Raw genomic sequence first — 22,122 nt, 5'->3', positions numbered from 1 at the left:
AGATGTACTTCTCCCTTCATGAAAAACCCCTGGCATGACCTTTTAATCAACAGTATAAATATATAATTTAAATAAGAGCTTTAACAACTCAGAGAAGGAAAAATCTAACTAGAATGAAGGCAGCTAAAATGATTACCGAGATAATCAATTAACTGTACTATCCAGTCACTCTGGTTTCTATCTCCCTTTGGCCTAAAAAGTAAAAAAAAAAAAAAAAAAAAAGTCTACTTGCCTGAAAAGGAAGTTTGAACGTTTTACCTTACTGTAAACTCCTAGAAGAGGAAATAAAACTGCCATTTAAATGTGCTGTTAATGAACTTTCGCATGACTCTGCTGTGAATCAGTGAGTTTCAAAATTAAAATTAGTTGGAGTCCTCCAGTCAAAAAAAAAAAAAAACAAAACAAAACAAGAAGTCTTCCTCCTTGATTTGATTACACTGTTTTTTAAATGTTTATTTATTTTGGGGGGAGAGGGGGAGAGAGACAGAGACAGAGACAGAGTGTGAGTGGGGGAAGGGCAGGTAGAGAGAGAGAGAGACAGAGAGACAGAGAGACAGAAACCTAAGGTGGCTCCAGGCTCTGAGCTGTCAGCACATAGCCTGACTCAGGGCTCGAACACACAAACCAGGAGATGATGACTTGAGCCTAGTCAAGCCACCCAGTCGCCCTGGTTACACTTTTTTTTTTTAAGGATACAAATCTTTTTATTTTTATTTATTTTGAGAGAGAGAGCGAGAGAGCAGGGGGAGAGGCAGAAAGAAATGGAGAGAGAAACCCAAGCTGGCTCCACGCTGTCAGGCGCAGAGGGCCCTAACGGGCTCCATCTCATGGCAGTGAGATCATGACCTGAGCCCACTGAGCTACCCCGCCGCCCGATTTGATTACACTTTTAACACAAGTACATAATTGACTGCCACCTTAAAAAGAAACACTCCCTTACAATTTACACCTGGAATATGATGATGAAAAGTGAAATGAAATACTGCGACGAATATTAGTCGGCTCGGCTACCAGAAGTATTGTCTCAACAGAGGACTTTGACGTCTGTCGTCTCAGGTAATCTTCGAAAAAGCCAGAGGAGAGGTAGTGTCAGTCCTACCCCTAGAAAGCGGTTACTGATTGCTCTCAGATCCTGGCACTGCCGGCAAGATGACGTTTAACACGGCGGGGATTTCCGTAACGGTGACACACGCCACTTCCGGCCGACGGTGAGACTCAGTGACGTGGCTGGCGAGGTCGAGCACGGTCCTTCGGGCTGGGACACCCGGAGCTGTCAGGTGGCTTCTGGGCAGCCCCGAAGGGAGAAGACTGAGCATCGACAGCAGCAGCAGCCGGGAGCCCGGAGCCGGAAGTGCCACGTGTCCCGATTGCGCCTGCGCCGCTCCCGGCTGACAGCCACTTCCGGCCGGGGCCTCTCTTCTTCTTTCCTCGGTAGGCTGCCTCCTTTCAGCCGGTCGTTCTCGGCTTCTCCAGTCTGATTTCCAAGCCTCACCTCCCAAGCCAAGCCGTGGCCGCTGAGGGGCTGGGAAGAATGCCGTCTTGTCCCTAAGGCTTGATGCGCCGCCTTTTCTCCTCCTCGCCTCAGTCGAGTTGTTAGCGCCTTCTCTCCGCTTCCAGCGGTCGTCTTTCACCTCTTCGTTTGCGCTGTCGCAGACCCCGAACAGCGTCTTTCCAATCCCGATACGCACCGTCGTCATGTCCCAGCCGGGGATACCGGTCTCCGGCGGCGCCCCAGCCTCCCTCCAGGCCCAGAACGGGGCCGCCTCGGCCTCGGGGTCTCTCTACACCAACGGTAAGTACAGCCCTGGGGCGGGCGGCTGGCGCAGCCTGGGTCCGAGCTCAAGCTCACCTTTGGTTACTGCAGCTGCCTGTGGAGAGGAGGGTGACCTCCCGGCCGGGGATATGAGCGGGTGATAGTGGGCAGCTAGGCCAAGGCGACGGCGGTGAATATGAAGCCGCAACCCGGGGCTCCTCTTGGCATTTCATGTTTATTTATTCATTCGTACACTGAACAATTAATGAGCACTTGCTGTATGTAACACTCTGGCCTGAGTATGCATGGGTGAAAAATACAGATTCGATGCATACCTCAGAACTCGCATACAAGATTCCTAGTGCCTGTTTATGTGCTTTCTCCCTGCGTGCCACTTGACCCTGTCTTCCAGAGAGCAGAGTCGGGAGGCTGATTCTTTTCAGTTCCGCAGTGCCTGCAACGGGGTGGGGGTCTTAGTCGGAATTTGCGGAGATGAATGGATGGTGCTTTTGGAAGTCCTCTTTAGAGCCTGCTCATCTCTCCCAGAATCTTACCCGAATTGTACCAGGGCCACCTGTTCACTTTTGGATGAACGAGATATTAGATATCCTGTTTGATTTACAGAGATCTTTACCTCACTTGGAAAAAGTGGTTGCATACAGCTCTGAACCTCCCTCCGAGAGCGTACAATGTGGCACTACAATTTGTCACTTTGTGTCAGAGTTGTGTAATTTTATGCCTCTTCCAAGATTCTTGACCTTGTCCTACATTGTGATTCGCTAAGCTTACTATAATTGTATTAGAGAAAGAAAGATTTTTTTGCCAACATCTTGCTAAATTTACTGATTTACCTATACATCTTTGGATCGTGGGAACAAAACTAATAGAATAAAACTAAAATACTTAAATTGCTCATTGGAAACTAAGATTGTAGTGAAGTTTGGGAAAACAGTCAATGATTAAATTAGCTGCTTTACATTATTTTTAGAGAAGACGACTGTTTTCTTTACAAAGAAGGCTCTAAAAGACTCTTAAAAATGTCCATGAGTAGGCAGGTATGTAGGCAGAAGCAAGAATAAGTGTAAGTACTGTAATGGTGTTAAGCTGAATGAATTGTTCTTTCTCATATTTGTGGTAACAGATTATGTAAACTACATTTTATTCTAGGCTACTTAGTAACATTTACACTGAGGAGGAAATCATTTTAAGACTTTCATTTTAAGGTAAAAAAAAAAAAAACTTAAGCAAAATGTCCTGTGACTGGCTTTTTCTTACAATTCATAAATTGCAATTTTACATGAATTTTAAATGGCAAATCCTGCAAATATGGGTGTAAGTTTATATGTAACTGTACTTGTGATAATTTTGAAATATGAAAGGAATTTAGCCACTGCAATATGTAGTATAAAAGATGTTGTCGCTATGGTGATTTGTTCCTATCCAAGGACATTTGTTGCACATCTCTTACGTTTTGTCCTTGGGAATGTGAAAGAGAATAAGAAAACAGTTCCTGTACATAGGTTGCCCAGGACCAATTAGGGATTCACTTAGGAAAGGAAATCATAGGACTGCAAATATATACCCTTTTTAAGATACAATTTTGAAAGTCTTTATAATCCCCATTTCTAAAATTTTTTTGTAGAATTATTCTAGTAAAGTGACTAATGACCTTTATTGGGTTTCTTTTTTCATCCTATTAATAGTAAAGACAGTAGGAATGTGGTAGATAATTGGAGAGGGTATTTCTCTGGAAGGTGAAAAAAGAAGTTCTTTGCTGGAATCTAGTTTTACTGGTTAACTCTTTCAAGGCAGTTATTGGTGCTTAACTATTCTTTTGAATACTTTTATGTTTTAGATTTAATGTAACTTTCTAAAACTGTAGTTGCTACATAACGTTACATTAGTTTGAGGCGTGGTGTTCCGATTGGACTTTTCTATGTCTTATGCTGTGCTCACCACAAGTGTAGCTATCATGTCTCACCATATAACCCTGTTAGAACACCACTGACTGTATCTTCTATTCTGTACCTTTCATCACCGTGACTTATTCATTCCATAAATGGAAGCCTGTACCTCCTAATGTAACTTTCTTAAATTACATCATTCAGTTGAATATTCAGATGTTTTTTAGATAGTCAAAAGACTGAATAGTTACCTTTTTCATTTTTCTGTAACTTCCTATGATATTTTATAGTGTCATTATTATTTTCTAATTAATTTTTTAAGTTTTTTTTTATTTATTTCTAGAGAGAGAGAGTGAGCAGGGGAGGGTCAGAGAGAGAGTGAGTCACAGACTGAAACAGGCTCCAGGCTCTGAGCTGGCAGTCAGCACAGAGCCCGACGCGGGGCTCGAACCCACGAACCGCGAGATCATGACCTAAGCGAAAGTCGGACACTCAACCGACTAAGCCACCCAGGCGCCCCTATTTTCTAATTAATTTTTTAATTAGCAATAATCGTGCCTCGGATAAACCTCATTGGCTACGATACTGCCACTGTGCAAAGCTTTAATTAATTTTTTAATTAAATGTTTATTTGAGAGAGAGAGACAGAGGGCTGAGGGGGAGGGGTAGAGAGAGAGACAGAGACACAAAATCCGAGGCACGCCCCAAGCTCTGAACTGTCAGCACAGAGCCCAGTGTGGGGCTTGAACCTATAAGCCTTGAGATCATGACCTGAGTCGAAGTCGGATGCTTAACTGACTGAACCACCCAGGTGCCCCATTATTTTTGTTTTGTTTTGTTTTAGAGAGAGATTACTTGGTGGAGAAGGGCAGGGGGAGAGAGAATCTTTAGCAGGCTCCACACCCCGCACGGAGTGGGCTTGATCCCATAACCCTGGGATCATGACCTGAACCAAAATGAAGAGTCAGATGCTTAACCAACTGGCCACACAGGCGCCCCTATGGTGTGATTATATTACATAATTTCTCACGCACAAGACATTTTTTTCTCTAGTGGATTGTTACTAGGCATTACAATCTAAAGGTTGTCTAGACAGGTTTTTCTGAGCCTATGTAGGTTTGTGTACACATATTTCCTTTGCAAAAATTGACAGTGAAAATGCAAGACTATTTAAACTGGCATATCTTCATCTCATTAGTATGTAATAAGGCTAAAGGCAAATCATACCTCCCACTTTTTTTTTTTTTTTTTAAAAGATATTAGTTTTCGGGGCACCTGGGTGGTTCAGTCAGTTAAGTGTCCAACTCTGGCTCAGGTCATGATCTTGTGGTTCGTGGGTTCGAGCCCCCTGTCTGGCTCCATGCTGACAGCTCAGGGCCTGGAGCCTGCTTCGAATTCTGTGTCTCCCTCTCTCTCTGCCCTTTCCTGATTCATGCTCTGTCTCTGTCTCTCTCTCAAAAATAAATAAACATTAAAAAAAATAAAAAAGATTTTATTTTTTTAAAGTAATCTCTACACACAGTGTGGGGCTCAAACTCACAACCCTGAGATCAAGAGTCACATGCCCCAAGGACTGAGCCAGACAGGCACTTCTCATCAGTCCTACTTTTTTTTTTCTTAATGTTTATTTATTTTTGAGAGAAAGAGCGCCAGTGGGGGAGGTGCAGAGGAAGGTAGACAGGATTCAAAGCGGGTTCTGTGCTGACAGCAATGAGCTCACAAACCAAGAGAACATGGACCCTCAACTGACTGAGCTCCCCAGGCCTCCCACTTTTTTAAAGTTTATTTATTTATTTATTTTGAAAGAGTGTGTGCACGTGTGCAAGCTGGGGAAGAGGAGAAAGGTTGGGGGGAGAATCCAAGCAGGCTCTGCAGTGTCAGCATGGAACCTGATGTGGGGCTCTAACTCAAATTGTGATATGACCTGAGCCAAAATCAAAAGTCCAGTGCTTAACTGACTTATTGCAGCTAGGTGCCCCTGACTCCCACTTCCAATTGGCTACTTAATTAACTATATGGATCAGTTTGCTAAGGCAGTTAGAAACTGCAGTTTTATTAATTTTATTTTTTGCAATATTATGTATAATCACTTTTTCCCATGTAGATTAAAGGTGAGAAGGATGTTTTCCACTCTCTGTCCCACCCAGATTTTCTTCTTATATTGTAATTTTATCAAATAACATTTGTCTGCCCTCTAGACTGTAAATCCTGTGATAACAGGGGTATCTGTCTGCTTTTGCACATCATCCTCTCTCCAGCTCTCCACATGGTGTCTAGCATATTTTAGGACTTACCCACTTTTATTTTTATTTATTTGTTTGTTTGTTTATTAAATGGTTTATTGTCAAGTTGGTTTCCATATAACACCCAGTGGGCATCTCAACCAGTGCCCCCTCCATGCCCATCACTCCCCTCCCCCTCTCCCACCCCTGTCAGCCCTCAGTTTGTTCTTAGCATTCAAGAGTCTCTCATGGTTTGCCTCCCTCCCTCTCCCCCACTATTTTCCCCCTTCTTCTCCCCCACAGTCCTCTGTTAAGTTCCTTCTAATCCTCCTATACGTGCAAACGTATGGTATCTGTCCTTCTCTGCCTGACTTATTTCGCTCAGCATAACACCCTCAAGATCCATCCATGTTGCTACACATGGCCAGATTTCATTCTTTCTCATTGTCATGTATTATTCCATAGGACTTACCCACTTTTATTGAATGAAAGTTTTAGAATTGGGTATTTTGCAGTTTAAGTCACTAAACCTGTATTCACTTAGTATAAGACTAGAGTTTAATTCTAAGTCTTTTTCTGGTGAATTTTTCCGTAGATTTTTTAAAAACAATATTAGTAGTTAAAACAATAGAATCTTTTTCTGAGAAGGATTGTTTGGTCATCAGTTTAAATGCTAGACTTGTGCTCCTATCTCTATTGTGGGCATGACAGAAATGTAGATGTTTTTTAGTTTCACTATGATGTAAACCATGTTTATGATTGTGTATATGATATACGAAGTCTTTAGTCATGATTAAACTATGCTGTGAATAAAATTGGTATGTGGTCTGTAGCAATGACTGTTGTGGCCCTTTCATGTTTTTAGTGGGGGCAGTAACTTTGGACTTCCATAAACTCTTTGTATATGTCTATGAGAACTTGAGGTGTTGAGCTTCTTGTTTGTCTCTGCTGACAGACTGGAAGTTCCTGAAAGACAGTCGTAACCATAAGAACTAACATTTATTATTTACTTACTCCATGCCCACTGCTAGGTTGCATTATCTGCATCATGTCATTTAATCCTCACAACAACCTTATGAGGTAAGAACTGTTAAGTACTGACAAGGAAACTAATGAGTGGGCAAGGAACTAGTTCAAAGTCACATAGCTAATAAATTGTGGAACGCAGCTTCAAACCTAGGCAGTCTTATTTAACCACTGCTAATTCAGTTTATCTGGTTTGTTATCTCTGAATTCCAGGACCTAGCACCTTGAGTTAGTTTCTCAATCAAAGATCAGAACCTTTTTTTGTATTTCTTTGTGTACATGGATGCATATATTTGTAGCAGGTATTTGCTGACATTTTTTAAACCTTCCACCTAGTTTATTTTCTTTAGGATTATAATTAATATATGACCTGACCCTTACTTTTGTTAGTATATAGTCAATTTCTTTGCCATTTCAGTATCACATTTCATAATGTCTTCCAGATCCTGAAATTGCTCCTATCCCCACTTAGATTCCTTGCATTTGCTTTCTTCGTTCCATTATTTTCTTAAAGCCCTTATTTTTTAGTGACTGACCCACAAGTTGTATTCATGCCCTGGCATCCATCTGTTGTACTTTGAGTTTCAGTTGGTCACCTCTAAGTGACCAGAATATATGTTGATGTGTGGGGTGAGGTGCTGAATGAAAAAATTTTCCCAGTAGTTAATTTTTCCTTCAAACCTGTTATACTTAAAAGCATATACACCTGGGGCACCTAGGTGGCTCATTCAGTTAAGCATCTGATTCTTATGGCTCTGGTCATGATCTGACGATTTGTGAGTTCAAGCCCTGCATCCGGCTCTGTGCTGACAGTGCAGAGGCTGCTTGTGATTCTCTTTCCCTCTTTCTCTGTTCCTCCTCCAGGTTGTGCACTCTCTCTCTCAAAATAAATAAATAAACATCAACAATAAATAAAAGCACATACACAAAAAGAAGGAACTTTTCAAGGTTTAAGAAATGCGTTGCTATCTAAAATGTAATTTTTTAAACGATTTTTTATTTTTATTTATTTAAAAAAAATTTTTTTTTAATGTTTCATTTATTTCTAGGAGAGAGAGAGACAGCGTGAGCAGGGGAGGGTCAGAGAGGGAGATACAGACTCTGAGATAGGCTCCAGGCTCTGAGCTGGCAGTCAGCACGGAGCCCGACGCGGGGCTCGAACCCACGAACCGCGAGATCATGACCTAAGCGAAAGTCGGACACTCAACCGACTAAGCCACCCAGGCGCCCCTTAAACGATTTTTTAAATTTAATTTTAGTTTTTGTTTTAAAAATTTTTAATGTTTATTTTTGAGAGAGAGAAAGAGACAGTGTGAGAGCGGCAGGGGCAGATAGAGAGGGAGACAGAATCTAAAGCAGGGTCCAGACTCTGAGCTGTCAGCACAGAGCCCAACGTGAGGCTCAAGCTCACAAACTGTGAGATTGTAACCTGAGATGAAGTCAGACGCTTAACCAACTGAGCCACTCACGTGTCCCAGTTTGTTAATTTATTGATAGACACTGCCGTCTATTGATAGACCAAGCTGTCAGCATGGAGCCCGACTTGGGGCTTGAACTCACAAACGGTGAGATCGAGACCTGAGCCGAAGTCGGATGCTTAACCAACTGAGCCACCCAGGTGCCCTTTTGTTTTTTTTAATTAGAGAGAGCAAGTGAGAGTTAGCGTGGGAGCAAGAGTTAGGGAGATAGGGAGAGAGAGAAAAGGGGGGGGGGAGAGAGAGAATGAATGAATGAATGAATGAATGAATATGAATCTCAAGAAGGCTCCATGCTCAGTACAAAGCCCAAGGCAGGGCTCAATCCCATGAGCCTGGCATCATGATCTGAGCCGAAATCAGGACTTGGACGCTCAACTGACTGAGCTATTTAGGCCCCACTAAAATGTGATATTTTTGATTACTTCATTATTTTTCTCTTTTGTTTTTACTTTATGAAATAATTTGAATTGGTCATTCAGTTAGATTTACGTATGATAGGTGGAAAGTGTAAACTGTCCTTGGCAAATAGTAGCACAATATGTAATTACTGAATGGATTAATGAATGAATTGCTTAAGAATACGAAGATCATAAGTCTTTATCTTACTTGAAATTTGAGGAGAAACAACCTTGGGCTACATCTGTTCATCTTACTATTAAATTTGCCTGAAAGGGGTAGTTTATTCAGTGTGTTTTTGTGACTGTTGAGTAGGCTTTCTTGAAGAAACCTTTAAAATTGTAATTTCCTTGGCATTCATTGGGATAGTATGCAGAAGTATCTCTTAATTTTTACATGCCAGATTTCATGAATAATCATGTATCAATCATTTGATATATCCGTGGTTTCTAAACTTCATAAAGTTTCATTCTCAAATACCTGAGAACCACTACTACATGGAATTTTTACTAATGCAGATTCTGGGATCCTACTGAGTACTCTAGATTAGGAATTCATAAAGTTGGAACCTATGATCAATTTGATTCAGAAGCTGCTGTTTAGGTAATTGTGAAGTGGTCATCTGCTTTTATTTTAATCTCTGCTTCTTTACTCTCTCTGGCTTTGGCTTCTACTTCCACATACACCCCAAAACAACCCTAAATGAGGCCATGGATGACTTTTTGGTTACTAAGTATAAAAAATGTTTTTCAGTTCTCATTGTATTTTTCAAGCAGCACCTGATACCCTTTACCACTCCTTGGTTTGGTTTCAGACTCTTTTGGTTTGCTTTTTCTTTAATAGCAATATTCTCAATATTTGTACATTTTCTGATTGCCTTTTCCTTCTGTCTTTCTCTTTTTTTATCTTTTAAGTTTATTTATATATTTTGAGAGAGAGAAAGCACGTGTGTGAGTGGGAGGAGGGGCAGAGAGACCGGAGAGAGACCAAGTAGGCTTCCTCCTGTCAGCACGCTGATGAGGGGCTCATCTCAAGAACCATGAGATCATGATCTGAGCTAAAATCAAGAGCAGGACGCTTAACTAACTGAGCCACTCAAGTGCCCCTCTTCTGTCTCTTTCTTAAATGTTGGTGTTCCTTAGGGTTTTGACCTGGTTCTCTTTTTCTTTCTTGCTTTTTAAGAAAATATAACAATAAGGATGCCTGGGTGGCTCAGTCAGTACAGCATGTGACTTTTGATCTCAGAGTTTTGAGTTCGAGCCCCATGTTGGGTGTAGAAATTACACTAAAAAAATAAATAAGCTTAAAATTTTTTCAAAAAAATAAATATTATTTCACATCATTTCTGTGGCTGGGTTTCTTCTTTCTTTATAGATACTCCCTGCATATCATTAATTCCCATGGTATCAAATGTTGTGCATATGTCAGAGATTACCAAAGTTCTATCATAAGCTGAAACACATCTCTTTGGCTGCAGATAGCTGTCTTTCTGTTGTACCTCTGCACTTGCATTTCTTGGTGGCACCTGAAAGTGTGCTTAAAATAATTCTCCAGTCCCTCTTGACTTTGCTTTTCTCTGCCTTCCCCAATTCTTTTCTTCTCTTTCTATCCAGTGAATGGCACTGTCATCCACAGAGTTACTCAGGTCAGAATCTCAGGAATTAGTCTTGATTGCTTCCCCTATTCAGTTCACATCAATTCATATAGTCGGTTCCACATCAAATCCTATCAGTTCTATTTCTTCAGTTTTTTAAAACTTAAGTAATGTATGGGTGTTAAATAATACTCTGCAACACCAATGTTAAATTATTTTTTATATAATGTATATGCAAACACAAAACTAGTCACAAACTTCCTATGTTAATAGCTGTTGTGCAATGTAAAACCTAAACAAATGAAAATAAATACATCTATAAAGCAATACAGTTCAAAGTTAAAACATCAAATAATGTGATGGATTATGTTTGGCTGAAGCCAGAATTGATTAGATTGCTTTAATTTTGAACATGTTGGAACATCATTTGGGTGATTATCATTGTCACTATTTTTTTTTTTTTAAAGACAAAACTTATTTTCATTTGTCAGGGAAGAATTTTCTTTCTACCCTTTTAATTTTGGTGTTTGGGGGCCTATAAATTAAAGTGGCAAGAGACAGATCAGCAAGAGAAGAGACATTATTTTCATATGCAGTATGAGAGTTTACAAAAATGTGACTCAAGGAGGCAAATAGAATTTAGGACTTAATAGGGGAAGGGGAGAGAGAAAAGGGCGCTTATGGGAAAACAAATGATTTTAGAAAGATAAATGGGTCCTCAGTAGATTAGATGGGAAATTTGATAGTTTTCTGACAATGTATGTTTAGGTATGGTGTGGAGACTGTTCATCACGTGATAAGAGTCAGTCATCTCTGGTTTTTCTTGGGTTGGAGATTTATGATAATTGAATTCTTTGGAGTTCTTTTGGGAGGCTCTGTGTTTAGGTGGGTGAGGGATTTCAGGAAGGGATGTCTGGGTGGCTCAGTCAGTTAAGCATCCATCCAGCTTTGGGTCAGGTCATGATCTTGCCGCTCATGGGTTCCAGCCTTGGGTCGGTCTCTATGTTGTCAGCACAGAGCCCCTTTCAAATCATCTGTCTCCCTCTCTCTCTCTCTGCCCCTTCCCCATTCATGCTGTCTCTCTCTCCCTCTCAAAAATAAACATTGGGGTACCTGGATGACTCAGTTGGTTGAGCGTCTAATTTTGGCTCAGGTCATGATCTCACAGTTCGTGGGTTTAAGCCCCACTTCAGGCTCTGTGCTGACAATTCAGAGCCTGGAGCCTGCTTCAGATCCTGTATCTCCTGCTCTCTCTGCCCCTCCCTCGCTAATGCTCTGTCTCTCTCAAAACTAAAGTAGACATTACAAAAATTAAAAAAAAAAAAAATTAAGAAAAAAGATTTCAGGAACTCATGCCCTCTGCTCAAAATAACTTGTATTGCCACAGTGGTGTGTTCTGGACCCATTCATAATCCCTAATCCATTATTTTGATGGGCTACTTAGTTTATTAATGACTTCAGAATTAAAATATTAAAATCTTTTTAAAAAATATTTATTACTTTGAGTAAGAGAGAGAGAGCATGGCAGGGAAGGGGCAGAGAGAGAGAGGGAGACACAGAATCTGAAGCAGGCTCCAGGCTCTGAGCTGTCAACACAGAGCCCAACACAGGGCTCGAACTCAGGGACCATGAGATCATGACCTGAGCTGAAGTCGGATGCTTAAGGATGCTTAACTCGATACTTAACTGACTGAGCCACCCAGGCACCCCAAAATCCTTTTTTTTTTTAATTGAGAAGAAGAGAGCGCAAGTGAGCATGAGTGGAGAGAGAGAATCCCATGACAGGCAGAGAGAGCGGGAGAGAGAGAAGCTGGGCTCACCTGAAGCGGGGCTCGTTATTGCTGGAAGTGGGGCAGGAGCTCACCCAGTGTGGAATTGATCTCACTAACCATGAGATCATGACCTGAGTCAAGTCAGATGCTTAACTGGCTTAAAATCCTTTTAAGTTCTAGGCCCCTAGGTTGTGAGTGGGGCCTGAACTCACAACCCTGAGATCAAAAGTCACCTGCTCTTCCAACTGAGCCACCCACGCCCCCCTTACTTTGTGCAGTTTGATGATGCGTGGCTTTTACTTGCCTTAAAGGCCTTTTAACATTAGCCTATGGTAAAACCGTAAATAAAAATACGAAGTGGGCCATGAAATCTTGTGATAAGACTAGGCTGTGAGATGTCTGTTTTTATCCACATGACCCACAATGTGCTTATGAATTAACTTTTTACAAATGTTTTTATTGACTCAAACATCTCTGTATTCCCATTGCTGCTGTTTAGTCAATCATTTCTTGCCTGGACTACAGCTTTAGACTCCTTTCAATCTCTTATTTCTCCTCTAATTGCCAAGAGATTCTTTTATGTGCAAATTTGTAATGCCCCACTGGTAACCTTTCCAAAGTTCCTCATTGCCTTTAGGCTCAAATCCAAATTCTTTGAGGGGATAATTCTTTTTTTTTTTTTTTTAATGTTTTTTATTTATTTCTAGGAGAGAGAGAGACAGCGTGAGCAGGGGAGGGTCAGAGAGAGAGAGGGAGTGACAGACTGAAACAGCCTCCAGGCTCCGAGCTGGCAGTCAGCACAGAGCCCGACGCGGGGCTCGAACCCACAAACCGCGAGATCATGACCTAAGCGAAAGTCAGACGCTTAACCGACTAAGCCACCCAGGCGCCCCGAGGGTATAATTCTAAACTCCTATTTCACTTTAGACATTCGACTCAGTCACTTGACTTTTGTTCTGGCAGACTGAACTTTTTCCACAATGCCCTTTCATGATCACACGCTGTTGTTACACACATTGCTCCCTTTTCTAGAAATACTCTTTTCTAAAAATTATTTATTTACTTACTTTATTACTTATTGAGAACGCAGGGAGAGAGTGCATGAGAGGGGCAGAGAGAGAGAGACAGAGATAAAGAATTCCCTAGCAGGCTCTGCAATGTAAGCGCAGAGCCTGACATGGGGCTCAAACTCATGAACCATGAGATCATGACCTGAGTCAAAGATGGATGCTCAACATACTGAGCCACCCAGGAGTCCCTCTGGAGACACTCTTGGCACTCCTTTTCCTGGAGCCAACTTTGTTTTTGTTTTTTAATGATTTATTGTGAAGTTGGTTTCCATATAACACCCAGTGCTCATCCCCACAAGTGCCCTCCTCCATGCCCATCTCCCCCCTCCCCCCCACACCCATCAGTCCTCAGTTTGTTCTCATCATTCAAGAGTCTCTCATGGTTTGCCTCCCTCCTTCTCCCCCACTATTTTCCCCCCTTCTTCTCCCCCACAGTCCTCTGTTAAGTTCCTCATAATCCTCCTATACGTGCAAACATATAGTATCTGTCCTTCTCTGCCTGACTTATTTCACTCAGCATAACACCCTCAAGTTCCATCCATGTTGCTACACATGGCCAGATTTCATTCTTTCTCATTGCCATGTAGTATTCCATTGTATAGATAAACCACATCTTCTTGATCCATTCGCCCGTTAGGCTCTTTCCATGTTTTGGCTATTGTTGAGAGTGCTGCTATGAACATTGGGGTCCATGTGCCCCTATGCATCAGCACTCCTATATCCCTTGGGTAAATTCCTAGCAGTGCTATTGCTGTGTCATAGGGGAGTTCTAGTGTTAATTTTTTGAGGAATTTCCACACTGTTTTCCAGAGAGGCTGTACCCTTTTACATTCCCACCAACAGTGTAGGAGGGTGCCCGTTTCTCCACATCCTTGCCAGCATCTAGAGTTCTCTGATTTGCTCATTTTAGCCACTCTGACTGGCATGAGGAGGGACGCTGAGCATCGTTTCATGTGTCTGTTGGCCATCTGGATGTCCTCTTTGAAGAAGTGTCTGTTCATATCTTCTGCACGTTTCTTCACTGGATTGTTTGTTTTTCGGGTGTGGAGTTTGGTGAGTTCCTTATAGATTTTGGATACTAGCCCTTTATCTGGTATGTCATTTGCAACTATCTTTTCCCATTCTGTCGGTTGCCTATTAGTTTTATGGATTGTTTCCTTTGCCGTGCAGAAACTTTTAATCTTGGTGAGGTCACAGTAGTTCATTTTTGCTCTTGATTCCCTTGCCTTTGGGGATGTGTCAAGTAAGAAATTGCTGCGGTTGAGGTCAAGGAGGTTGTTTCCTGCTTTCTCCTCTAGGGTTTTCATTTCCTGGAACTAACTTTGATTATCTCTTAAGATCTTAGTTGAAACCTGTCTTCTTCAGGAAACCATCTTTGCTACCTTTCTGCCATCAGTTTAGCCCAAGTGCTGCTTCCTTGTGCTCTCATAGTGTCTTGACGTTGCCACTATCACATCATTTTCTGTTGCCTTTGCCTGATTCTTTATCTTCCAGTCTGAATGGTAAGCTACTCAAGAGCAGAGTTGGAGTGGACCTTACTCACCTTTGTTTCCTCAAAGATATTTGGTAAAATATGTGTTTTCAATGAGGGAATGAATAGAATATTATTAACCATTTGCGTAAAATAAATAATTAGCCTAAGTATAGCATCAGTCTTTAAATGAAAGACTAGAAAAACAATATTAGTTCAGATGAAATTGTTTGGTTTATTGGTAACAGACTTAAGGTGAGTGCTGCAGTTTTAAGAACACAAATACATGTTTCTTAGATGAAAAAAAGCAAACATTTGTTGTATACTAATTATGTGAGAAACAATTATAAGTGTTTCATATAAATTTCATTCTCACATTGTATTAGATTTTATTGTTGCTATGACAAATTGCCACAAATTTGGTAGCTTAAAACAATACAAAATTGTCATAGTTGTGGAGGCTGAAGCCTGAAATAGGTCATCAGGGCTGCATTCCTATCAGAAGCTCTAGCAGAGAATGTTTTGCCTTTTCCAACTTCTGGAGGCTATCCTGTCAAGTCTTCCTCATATAGTATCATTCTGGCCCTAACTCCTGCCTCCTTCTTTGATTCTTGTGTTTACATTGGGGCCACCTAAATAGTCTAAAATAATCTTTCTATCTTAAGGTCACTTGATTAGCAACCTTAATTCTTTTTTTTTTTTTTAAGTTTATTTATTTATTTTGAGAGAGATTCAGAGAGCTCACGAGCAGGGGAGGCACAGAGAGAGAGGGAGAGAGAATCCTGAGCAGGCTCCACACTGTCAATGTAGAGCCAGATGCGGGGCTCAGACTCATGAACTGTGAGATCATGATGACCCGAGCCGAAATCCAGAGTCTGATGCTTAACCACCTGAGCCACCCAGCTGCCCCTTAGCAACCTTAATTCTGTCTCCTACCTTAAATTGTTTTTTGGTATATAACCTATTTATACATCCTAGAGATTAGGATGTCGACGTATTTGAGGAGTCATTTTTCTTCCTACTATACACATAAATGCTATAATTTAGGTGCTTTTACTCATCCTGTTTTATAGATGAGGAAGGGAAGTCTAGAAAGGTTAAATATCTTGCTCAAGGACACTTACTAAATATCAAGGCCAGAATTTGCTCTTGGACTGTTTTTTCCAGTTTGTGCTCTTAATTATTACTTTATAATGCCTCTTTCCATATACATTTCATACAGAGTGACCTTGTACTATCAGGAAGTTGATTGTGTAAGAGTTACAACATTCCTTTAGTTAGTTTTCTATATCGCAGATTGAATATGTACTACACTATGGAGTTAGACTATATAGAAAATGACTAGGGCTTCAGTGAACTGTGTTGAATTCTGGTGTGATTTGGGACAAGTTACTTTGCTGTTCTCAAGTTTTTCAGGGCACCAGAATCTTGAGAGCCCTTTGGAATATGCACATTGTAAAATAAATAATTTTTATTAATTATTTGAGGTAGGGAAAAGGCAGAGGGAGAGAGAGAGAATCTTAAGAAGGCTCTACACTTAGTGCAGAGCCCAGCGCAGGACTTTATCCCATGACCCTGGGATCACTACCAGAGCTGAAAGCAAGAGTCAGACATTTAGTTGAACTGAGCCATCCAGGCGTCCTATAAAATAAATAGTTAAAAAGGAGGGGTGGCTCAGTCTGGAGAGCGTGTGACTCCTGATCTGGATTGTGAGCTCGAGCCCCACGTGGGGTATGGAGACTACTTAAATAAATAAATATGTAAGTAAGTAAATATTTACAAAAAGGAATATGTACATTCTGTAAGTCATTTACTAATGTGTGATAAATCATGTTTATACAAGCAAAGTATTCTTAGAAATCAAACTAGTTAATTTCCCACAACATATTTCTCTGATTTGATGTTTCAGAGATCAGCCAGAGATAATTTAAGTTGTTTATTTCTACTTTTCTCTCTTCCCTTACCTGGTGTGCTGTTCAAGAAGCATTCAAGATGGCTTTATAAATGGGTTCTGTAAACATTGAGGGGATAAAATTAGGAAAAGTGAAACCCTTTAAAATCTGTGTGTATAGTCAGATAGATACAATGTTTAACTGCTTTTCACGAATATATTTAGCATTCCCATTGGTGACTTCTCATTGGTGGTGCCCTTGAACAGTGGCCTTTCCCCTCTGGCCAATTTTTTTGTCTTATCTTAAAATGATTCCAGGCTCAAGGGTCACCATTTGAATACTTTAAATTATTTTCCATTGGATTATCATGGTATATAGACATTTATAAATCTGTTGCTTTCTTTGGGGTCTTTAGACAGAGATCAGTAAAAAACAAAACAAAACACCTAAATGTAAACAGAAAGGTCCATAAATTAACCTGAAATGTTCTCACTGGAGACAGTGCCCTTGATAAGAGCCAGGACTAAGTGGATTTATTTAATAACTGTTCATCTGGTCCCAGTGTTTTGGTTTCTTTTGTTTTGTTTTCTTGTATGCAAAGATGATTAAAATGGTGATCGCTTCACATTTTCTGACCTCCTAAATCCCGTAATTTTTAATTTAGCTGTTAAGTAAAAGGAAACCAAATCAAATATTTGAGTCAGAATGGTGCCACATTCTGTAGGAAGACAGATTTAGTTTTGTACCCAAAGAAGTTAAGATAATATTTTGACCATAAAGTAGTCTGTTTGGTATCCTGTGGTATGAAATAGTATATATGCTTAAATATAAAGTGATCCTCAAAAAAGGCAATTCCCCATTTTCCCACTGAGAAAATTTTCCCCTCTCCATTTTTCTTCAGCTTTCTTCTTCATACTTTGAAATATGAAATTCTAGGGATGTGTATGAGATAATCAAATGATTATTTGTGATATTTAATGTTTTATTTTACTAACATATGCATCTTTAAACTTTGTATTTAAAAGATATACTGTAAAACCTTGGATTGTGAGTAACTTGTTCTGTGAGTATTCCCCAAGATGAACAAACATTTCTGATAAATTTTAACTTGATAAATGAGTGATGTCTTGCAACACTGGTAGTATAAGACACCAGATGTCACATGATCTGAGCCACTGGTTCTTTTCCCTCTCTCTCTCTCTCTCTTGCTGCGGAATTGTGGATGATCATCAATCAATGTCACATTTCTGCAAATACCTCAAAAGGAGGCAAAAGCAAGTGTCATTGGATAGGTTCCTCGTTAAAGTTGCGTGAAAAGAAAAAGAGTACATTGAACCAGTAGACAGCAGTGATTCCATTAGTGGTAGTGAAAGTCGTCCTACACAGTAACCCTCCTCTCTCTTGTCTCTCTCACACCAGCCATGAAGGTTTTCAAAAGTAAGTGCAGGTTCATTTGTTTATTTTTCTTTATATTTTGTATTTATTATTTTGTATCATATTACAGTATTGTAATCATTTTTATGTGAATATTCTTGGGTTGTGGAATGAATCATCTGAGTTTCCATTATTTCTTATGGGGAGATTTGCTTCGATATACAAGAGTTTTGGATTACAAGCATGTTTCTGGAACAAATTATGGTTTTACTGTATATGTAAGGAGGGGCACCTGGGTGGCTCAGTTTGTTAAGCATCCAACTTTGGCTCATCCAACTTTGGTCCTGATTTCATGGTTCGTGGGTTCGAGCCATACTGGGGCTTCAATCCTCTCTCTCCCTCTCTATGCCCCTCCCCCACTCTTGCACATGCATGCATGTGCACTCTCTCTCAGAAGTAAACAAACATCAAAAAAGATATATGTTGGGCACCTGTGTGGCTCAGTTGGTTAAGCGTCTGACTTTGGCTCAGGTTATGATCTCATGGTTCGTGAGTTTGATCCCCACATTGGGCTCTGTGCTGACAGCTAGCTCAGAGCCTGGAGCCTGCTTTGGATTCTGTGTCTCCCCCTCTCTTTGTGCCTCCTCTGCTCACACACTCTCTCTCTGTCTCTCAAAAATAAACATTTAAAAAAGAAGGAAGGAAAATTTTAAATATTATGTGTTAGAAACATTTTCTCCTTCTATCCTTTGAAATCATTTTATTTAAATTCTTTAATGCACTTTTTTAAAAAGTTTATTTATTTATTTATTTTATAAAGAGAGAGAGCATGAGCTGGGTAGAGGGGCAGAGGGAGAGAGAATCTCAAGCACACTCCATGCTCAGCACAGAGCTCAATGAGGGGCTTGATTGCATGACCCTGGGATCATGACTTGAGCTGAAGTCAAGAGTTGGACACTCAACCAACTGAGCCACCCAAGCACCCCTTTAATGCACTTTTTTATTTTAAAATGCTTATTGTGAAACACACGCAAAATTTATATAAAACACATATTCTTTATTTATTTTTAAAGTAATCTCTATGCCCAGTGTGGAGAACAAACTCACAATCCTGAGATCAAGAGTCACATGCTTTACCTACTGAGCCAGCCAGGCGCCCTGCATATGTACTGTTTGTTTGTTTGTTTAAAATGTTTACTATTTTGAGAGTAATGATCTTTTCCCGTTAAATGGAGTAATTGATGTCAGCTGACATAGTGACTTTACCATATGCATTTATTAAACTCAAACATGAGGATTTCCATTATACATGCATATTTAAAGAGTAGCTTTCAGTCTTTAGTGAAAATTATTCATTAAGCTATTTTATATTGTATGTTAAACTGTTATAAGGTAGAATTGTAAAAACATATGTTTGGAACTGCTAATTTGCTCCAAGTTGTCTTAAGAACATGCATAACCACCTTTTCAGAGTTAGAGATATCAAATAAAATACTTCACGGCCTATATAGATGAACAAATATTATTTTTTAAAAATGTTTTATTTATTTTTGAGACAGAGACAGAGCATAAGAGGGGGAGGGGCAGAGACAGAGGGAGACACAGAATCTGATGCAGGCTCCAGGCTGTGAGCAGTCAGCACAGAGCCCGACGTGGGGCTCAAACCCATGGATTTGAGATCATGACCTGAGCTGAAGTCAGAGGCTTAACCAACTGAGCCATCCAGGTGCCCTGATGAACAAATATTGTTAACTGATAGTAAAATCAATTTAGGAGTGGAAGGGCCTAACAAGAGAAGAGCCATACTTGATTAATACAGCAAAGATAGATGAAACAAATCTGTGGCTTGAGCCAGTGGCCACTTTCTTGTCTGAGTTGACATACTTTATGTTAAACCTAAACTTTGAGAAAAGTTGAACTTTATGCTAAAATTTACTTAGACAGCGAGTAAGAAACAAATAGAATCAAACAAAGGAATACAGGATACTTTACTTCCAGGTCAGAAAGAACATATGTATTATCCTAGCACTGTTCTATTAAAATAAAATGAATATCCAGTATTTTTTAAAAAAGGGAAATAGGAAATGAAACCAGAAAGGAAGCCAGGGACATAGAAGGTCCTACAAGTTAAGCTAAGGACTTTGGAAGTTTTGAGCAAGGAAGTTGATATGATCCATGTTTTAAAAAGGTAATAGGATGTGCAGGGAATAAATTATAGAAGGGTAAGGGTTGATGCAAAAGTATCAGTCAAGTGATTTTCAGACTTGAATCTACAATAAAAAGTACATTTTATATAGTGACCCTGTATGTATACATATTTATAAATGAAACTGCACAGTATTTGCCCTTAATTACATGTAATGGGCTGTGATATTTGCCGTTCTTTTTTTTTAAGTTTATTTATTTATTTTGTCTCTGACAGACAGCATGAGTTGAGGAGGGACAGAGAGAAGGGGAAAGGGAGAACTCCAAGCAGGCTCGGAGCTGCCAGCACGGAGCCCAATGTAGGGTTTGAACTCATGAAACTGTGAAATCATGACCTGAACCGAAACCCAGAGTCAGATGCTCAACCGACTGAGCAACCCAGGCACCCCTATATTTGCCATTCTTAACTAATATCTTCTGTTTGATGACAAAAAGGATAGTTTGTAACTCATTGATTTTATAACCCATTTAATTGCTACTCACAGTTTGATAAATAGTATGAATCCTCTATGAGAAAAGATTTTTGTACAATGAAAACCTTTGTAGAGACTCATATAAGATGACTTCTGTTTTGAGAAATAATTTTTAAGGAAAATCCCACCTTATAATTGGATATTTGGGGTACTTTGAAAAATCAACAGCCTTTTAACTAATAAGAAATACAATTAAATATTCTATTCTAACTATTTACAAGCTACAAAATATCTAGTATCAAATTAACTAAATTTAGTTTGTTTTTTTCTTTTTTGTGTGTGGAAGGAGAGAGTACATGCATGTGCACATGGGGGAGGGGCAGGGGGATAGGGAGAGAGAATCTTACGTAGGCTCCATGCTCAGCATAGAGCTGATGCTGGGTTTGATCTCATAACAATGAGATCATGACCTGAGCTGAAATCAAGAGTCTGATGTTTAACCAACTGAATCACCCAGGTGCCCCTAACTAAATTTAGTTTAAATAAGTTAGGACATTTTTATGAAAAAAGCATGAAATATAGTTGGAAGGTAGTTTTGAATAAATGTAGAGATATACCATGTTTGTAAATGGATAAACTTTCTATCATAACAATATCAAGTTATCCAAAATTAATACATACATCGAATGTAATTCCAGTCATTTTATTTTGTGTGTGGGGAGGAGTCTGCATAAAGTGGTCTTACATTTTGTGTCTGAAAATTTTCATAGTAAAAAGGTTTATAAGAAAGGTATCACACTTATTTTTTTAATTTTTTTTTTACAAATAGTTATTGTCAAGTTGGTTTCCATGTAACACCCAGTACTCATCCCCACAAGTGCCCTCCTCCATGCCCATCTCCCCCCTCCCCCCCACACCCATCAGTCCTCAGTTTGTTCTCAGCATTCAAGAGTCTCTCATGGTTTGCCTCTCTTCCTCTCCCCCACCATTTCCCCCCATCTTCTCCCCCACAGTCCTCCGTTAAGTTCCTCATAATCCTCCTATACGTGCAAACATATGATATTTGTCCTTCTCTGACTGACTTATTTCGCTAAGCATAACACCTCAAGGTCCATCCATGTTGCTACACATGGCCAGATTTCATTCTTTCTCATTGCCATGTAGTGTTCCATCATATAGATAAACCACATCTTCTTGATCCATTCGTCCGTTGATGGACACTTAGGCTCTTTCCATGTTTTAGCTATTGTGGAGAGTGCTGCTATGAACCTTGGGGTCCATGTGCTCCTATGCATCAGCGTTCCTTTATCCCTTGGGTAAATTCCTAGCAGTGCTATTCCTGGGTCTTAGGGGAGTTCTAGTGTTAATTTTTTGAGGAACCTCCACACTGTTTTCCAGAGGGGCTGCAACAGTTTACATTCCCACCAACAGTGTAGGAGGGTGCCTGTTTCTCCACATCCTCGCCAGCATCTAGAGTCCTCTGATTTGCTCATTTTCACCACTCTGACTGGCATGAGGTGGTATCTCAGTGTGGTTTTGATTTGTATTTCCC

At 40.1% G+C, this 22,122-nt stretch overlaps 1 protein-coding gene and 1 non-coding gene across 2 annotated transcripts in view; one reads left to right on the top strand and one right to left on the bottom strand.

Annotated features, from left to right (window-relative positions):
* The first annotated feature begins 1,123 nt into the window (after positions 1-1,123).
* Positions 1,124-22,122, top strand: part of SEC24A (SEC24 homolog A, COPII coat complex component) — a 74,023-nt gene continuing 53,024 nt past the window's right edge. Inside the window, exon 1 of the mRNA XM_039242304.1 lies at positions 1,124-1,792. Within this exon, the coding sequence (XP_039098235.1) occupies positions 1,696-1,792 (97 nt within the window). The 5' untranslated portion in view covers positions 1,124-1,695. The remainder of the gene's footprint in view (positions 1,793-22,122) is intronic.
* On the bottom strand, positions 4,122-4,260 carry LOC120238530. The gene has a single exon (XR_005530246.1). It is a non-coding gene; the product is annotated as a U4 spliceosomal RNA (small nuclear RNA).

The sequence above is a fragment of the Hyaena hyaena genome, unplaced genomic scaffold (genome assembly GCF_003009895.1).
Source record: "Hyaena hyaena isolate Hyena2069 unplaced genomic scaffold, ASM300989v1 scaffold_214, whole genome shotgun sequence".
Classification (NCBI taxonomy): domain Eukaryota; kingdom Metazoa; phylum Chordata; class Mammalia; order Carnivora; family Hyaenidae; genus Hyaena; species Hyaena hyaena.
The sequence above is the reverse complement of the archived record's forward strand: the minus strand, read 5'-3'. Positions and strand labels throughout refer to the sequence as shown.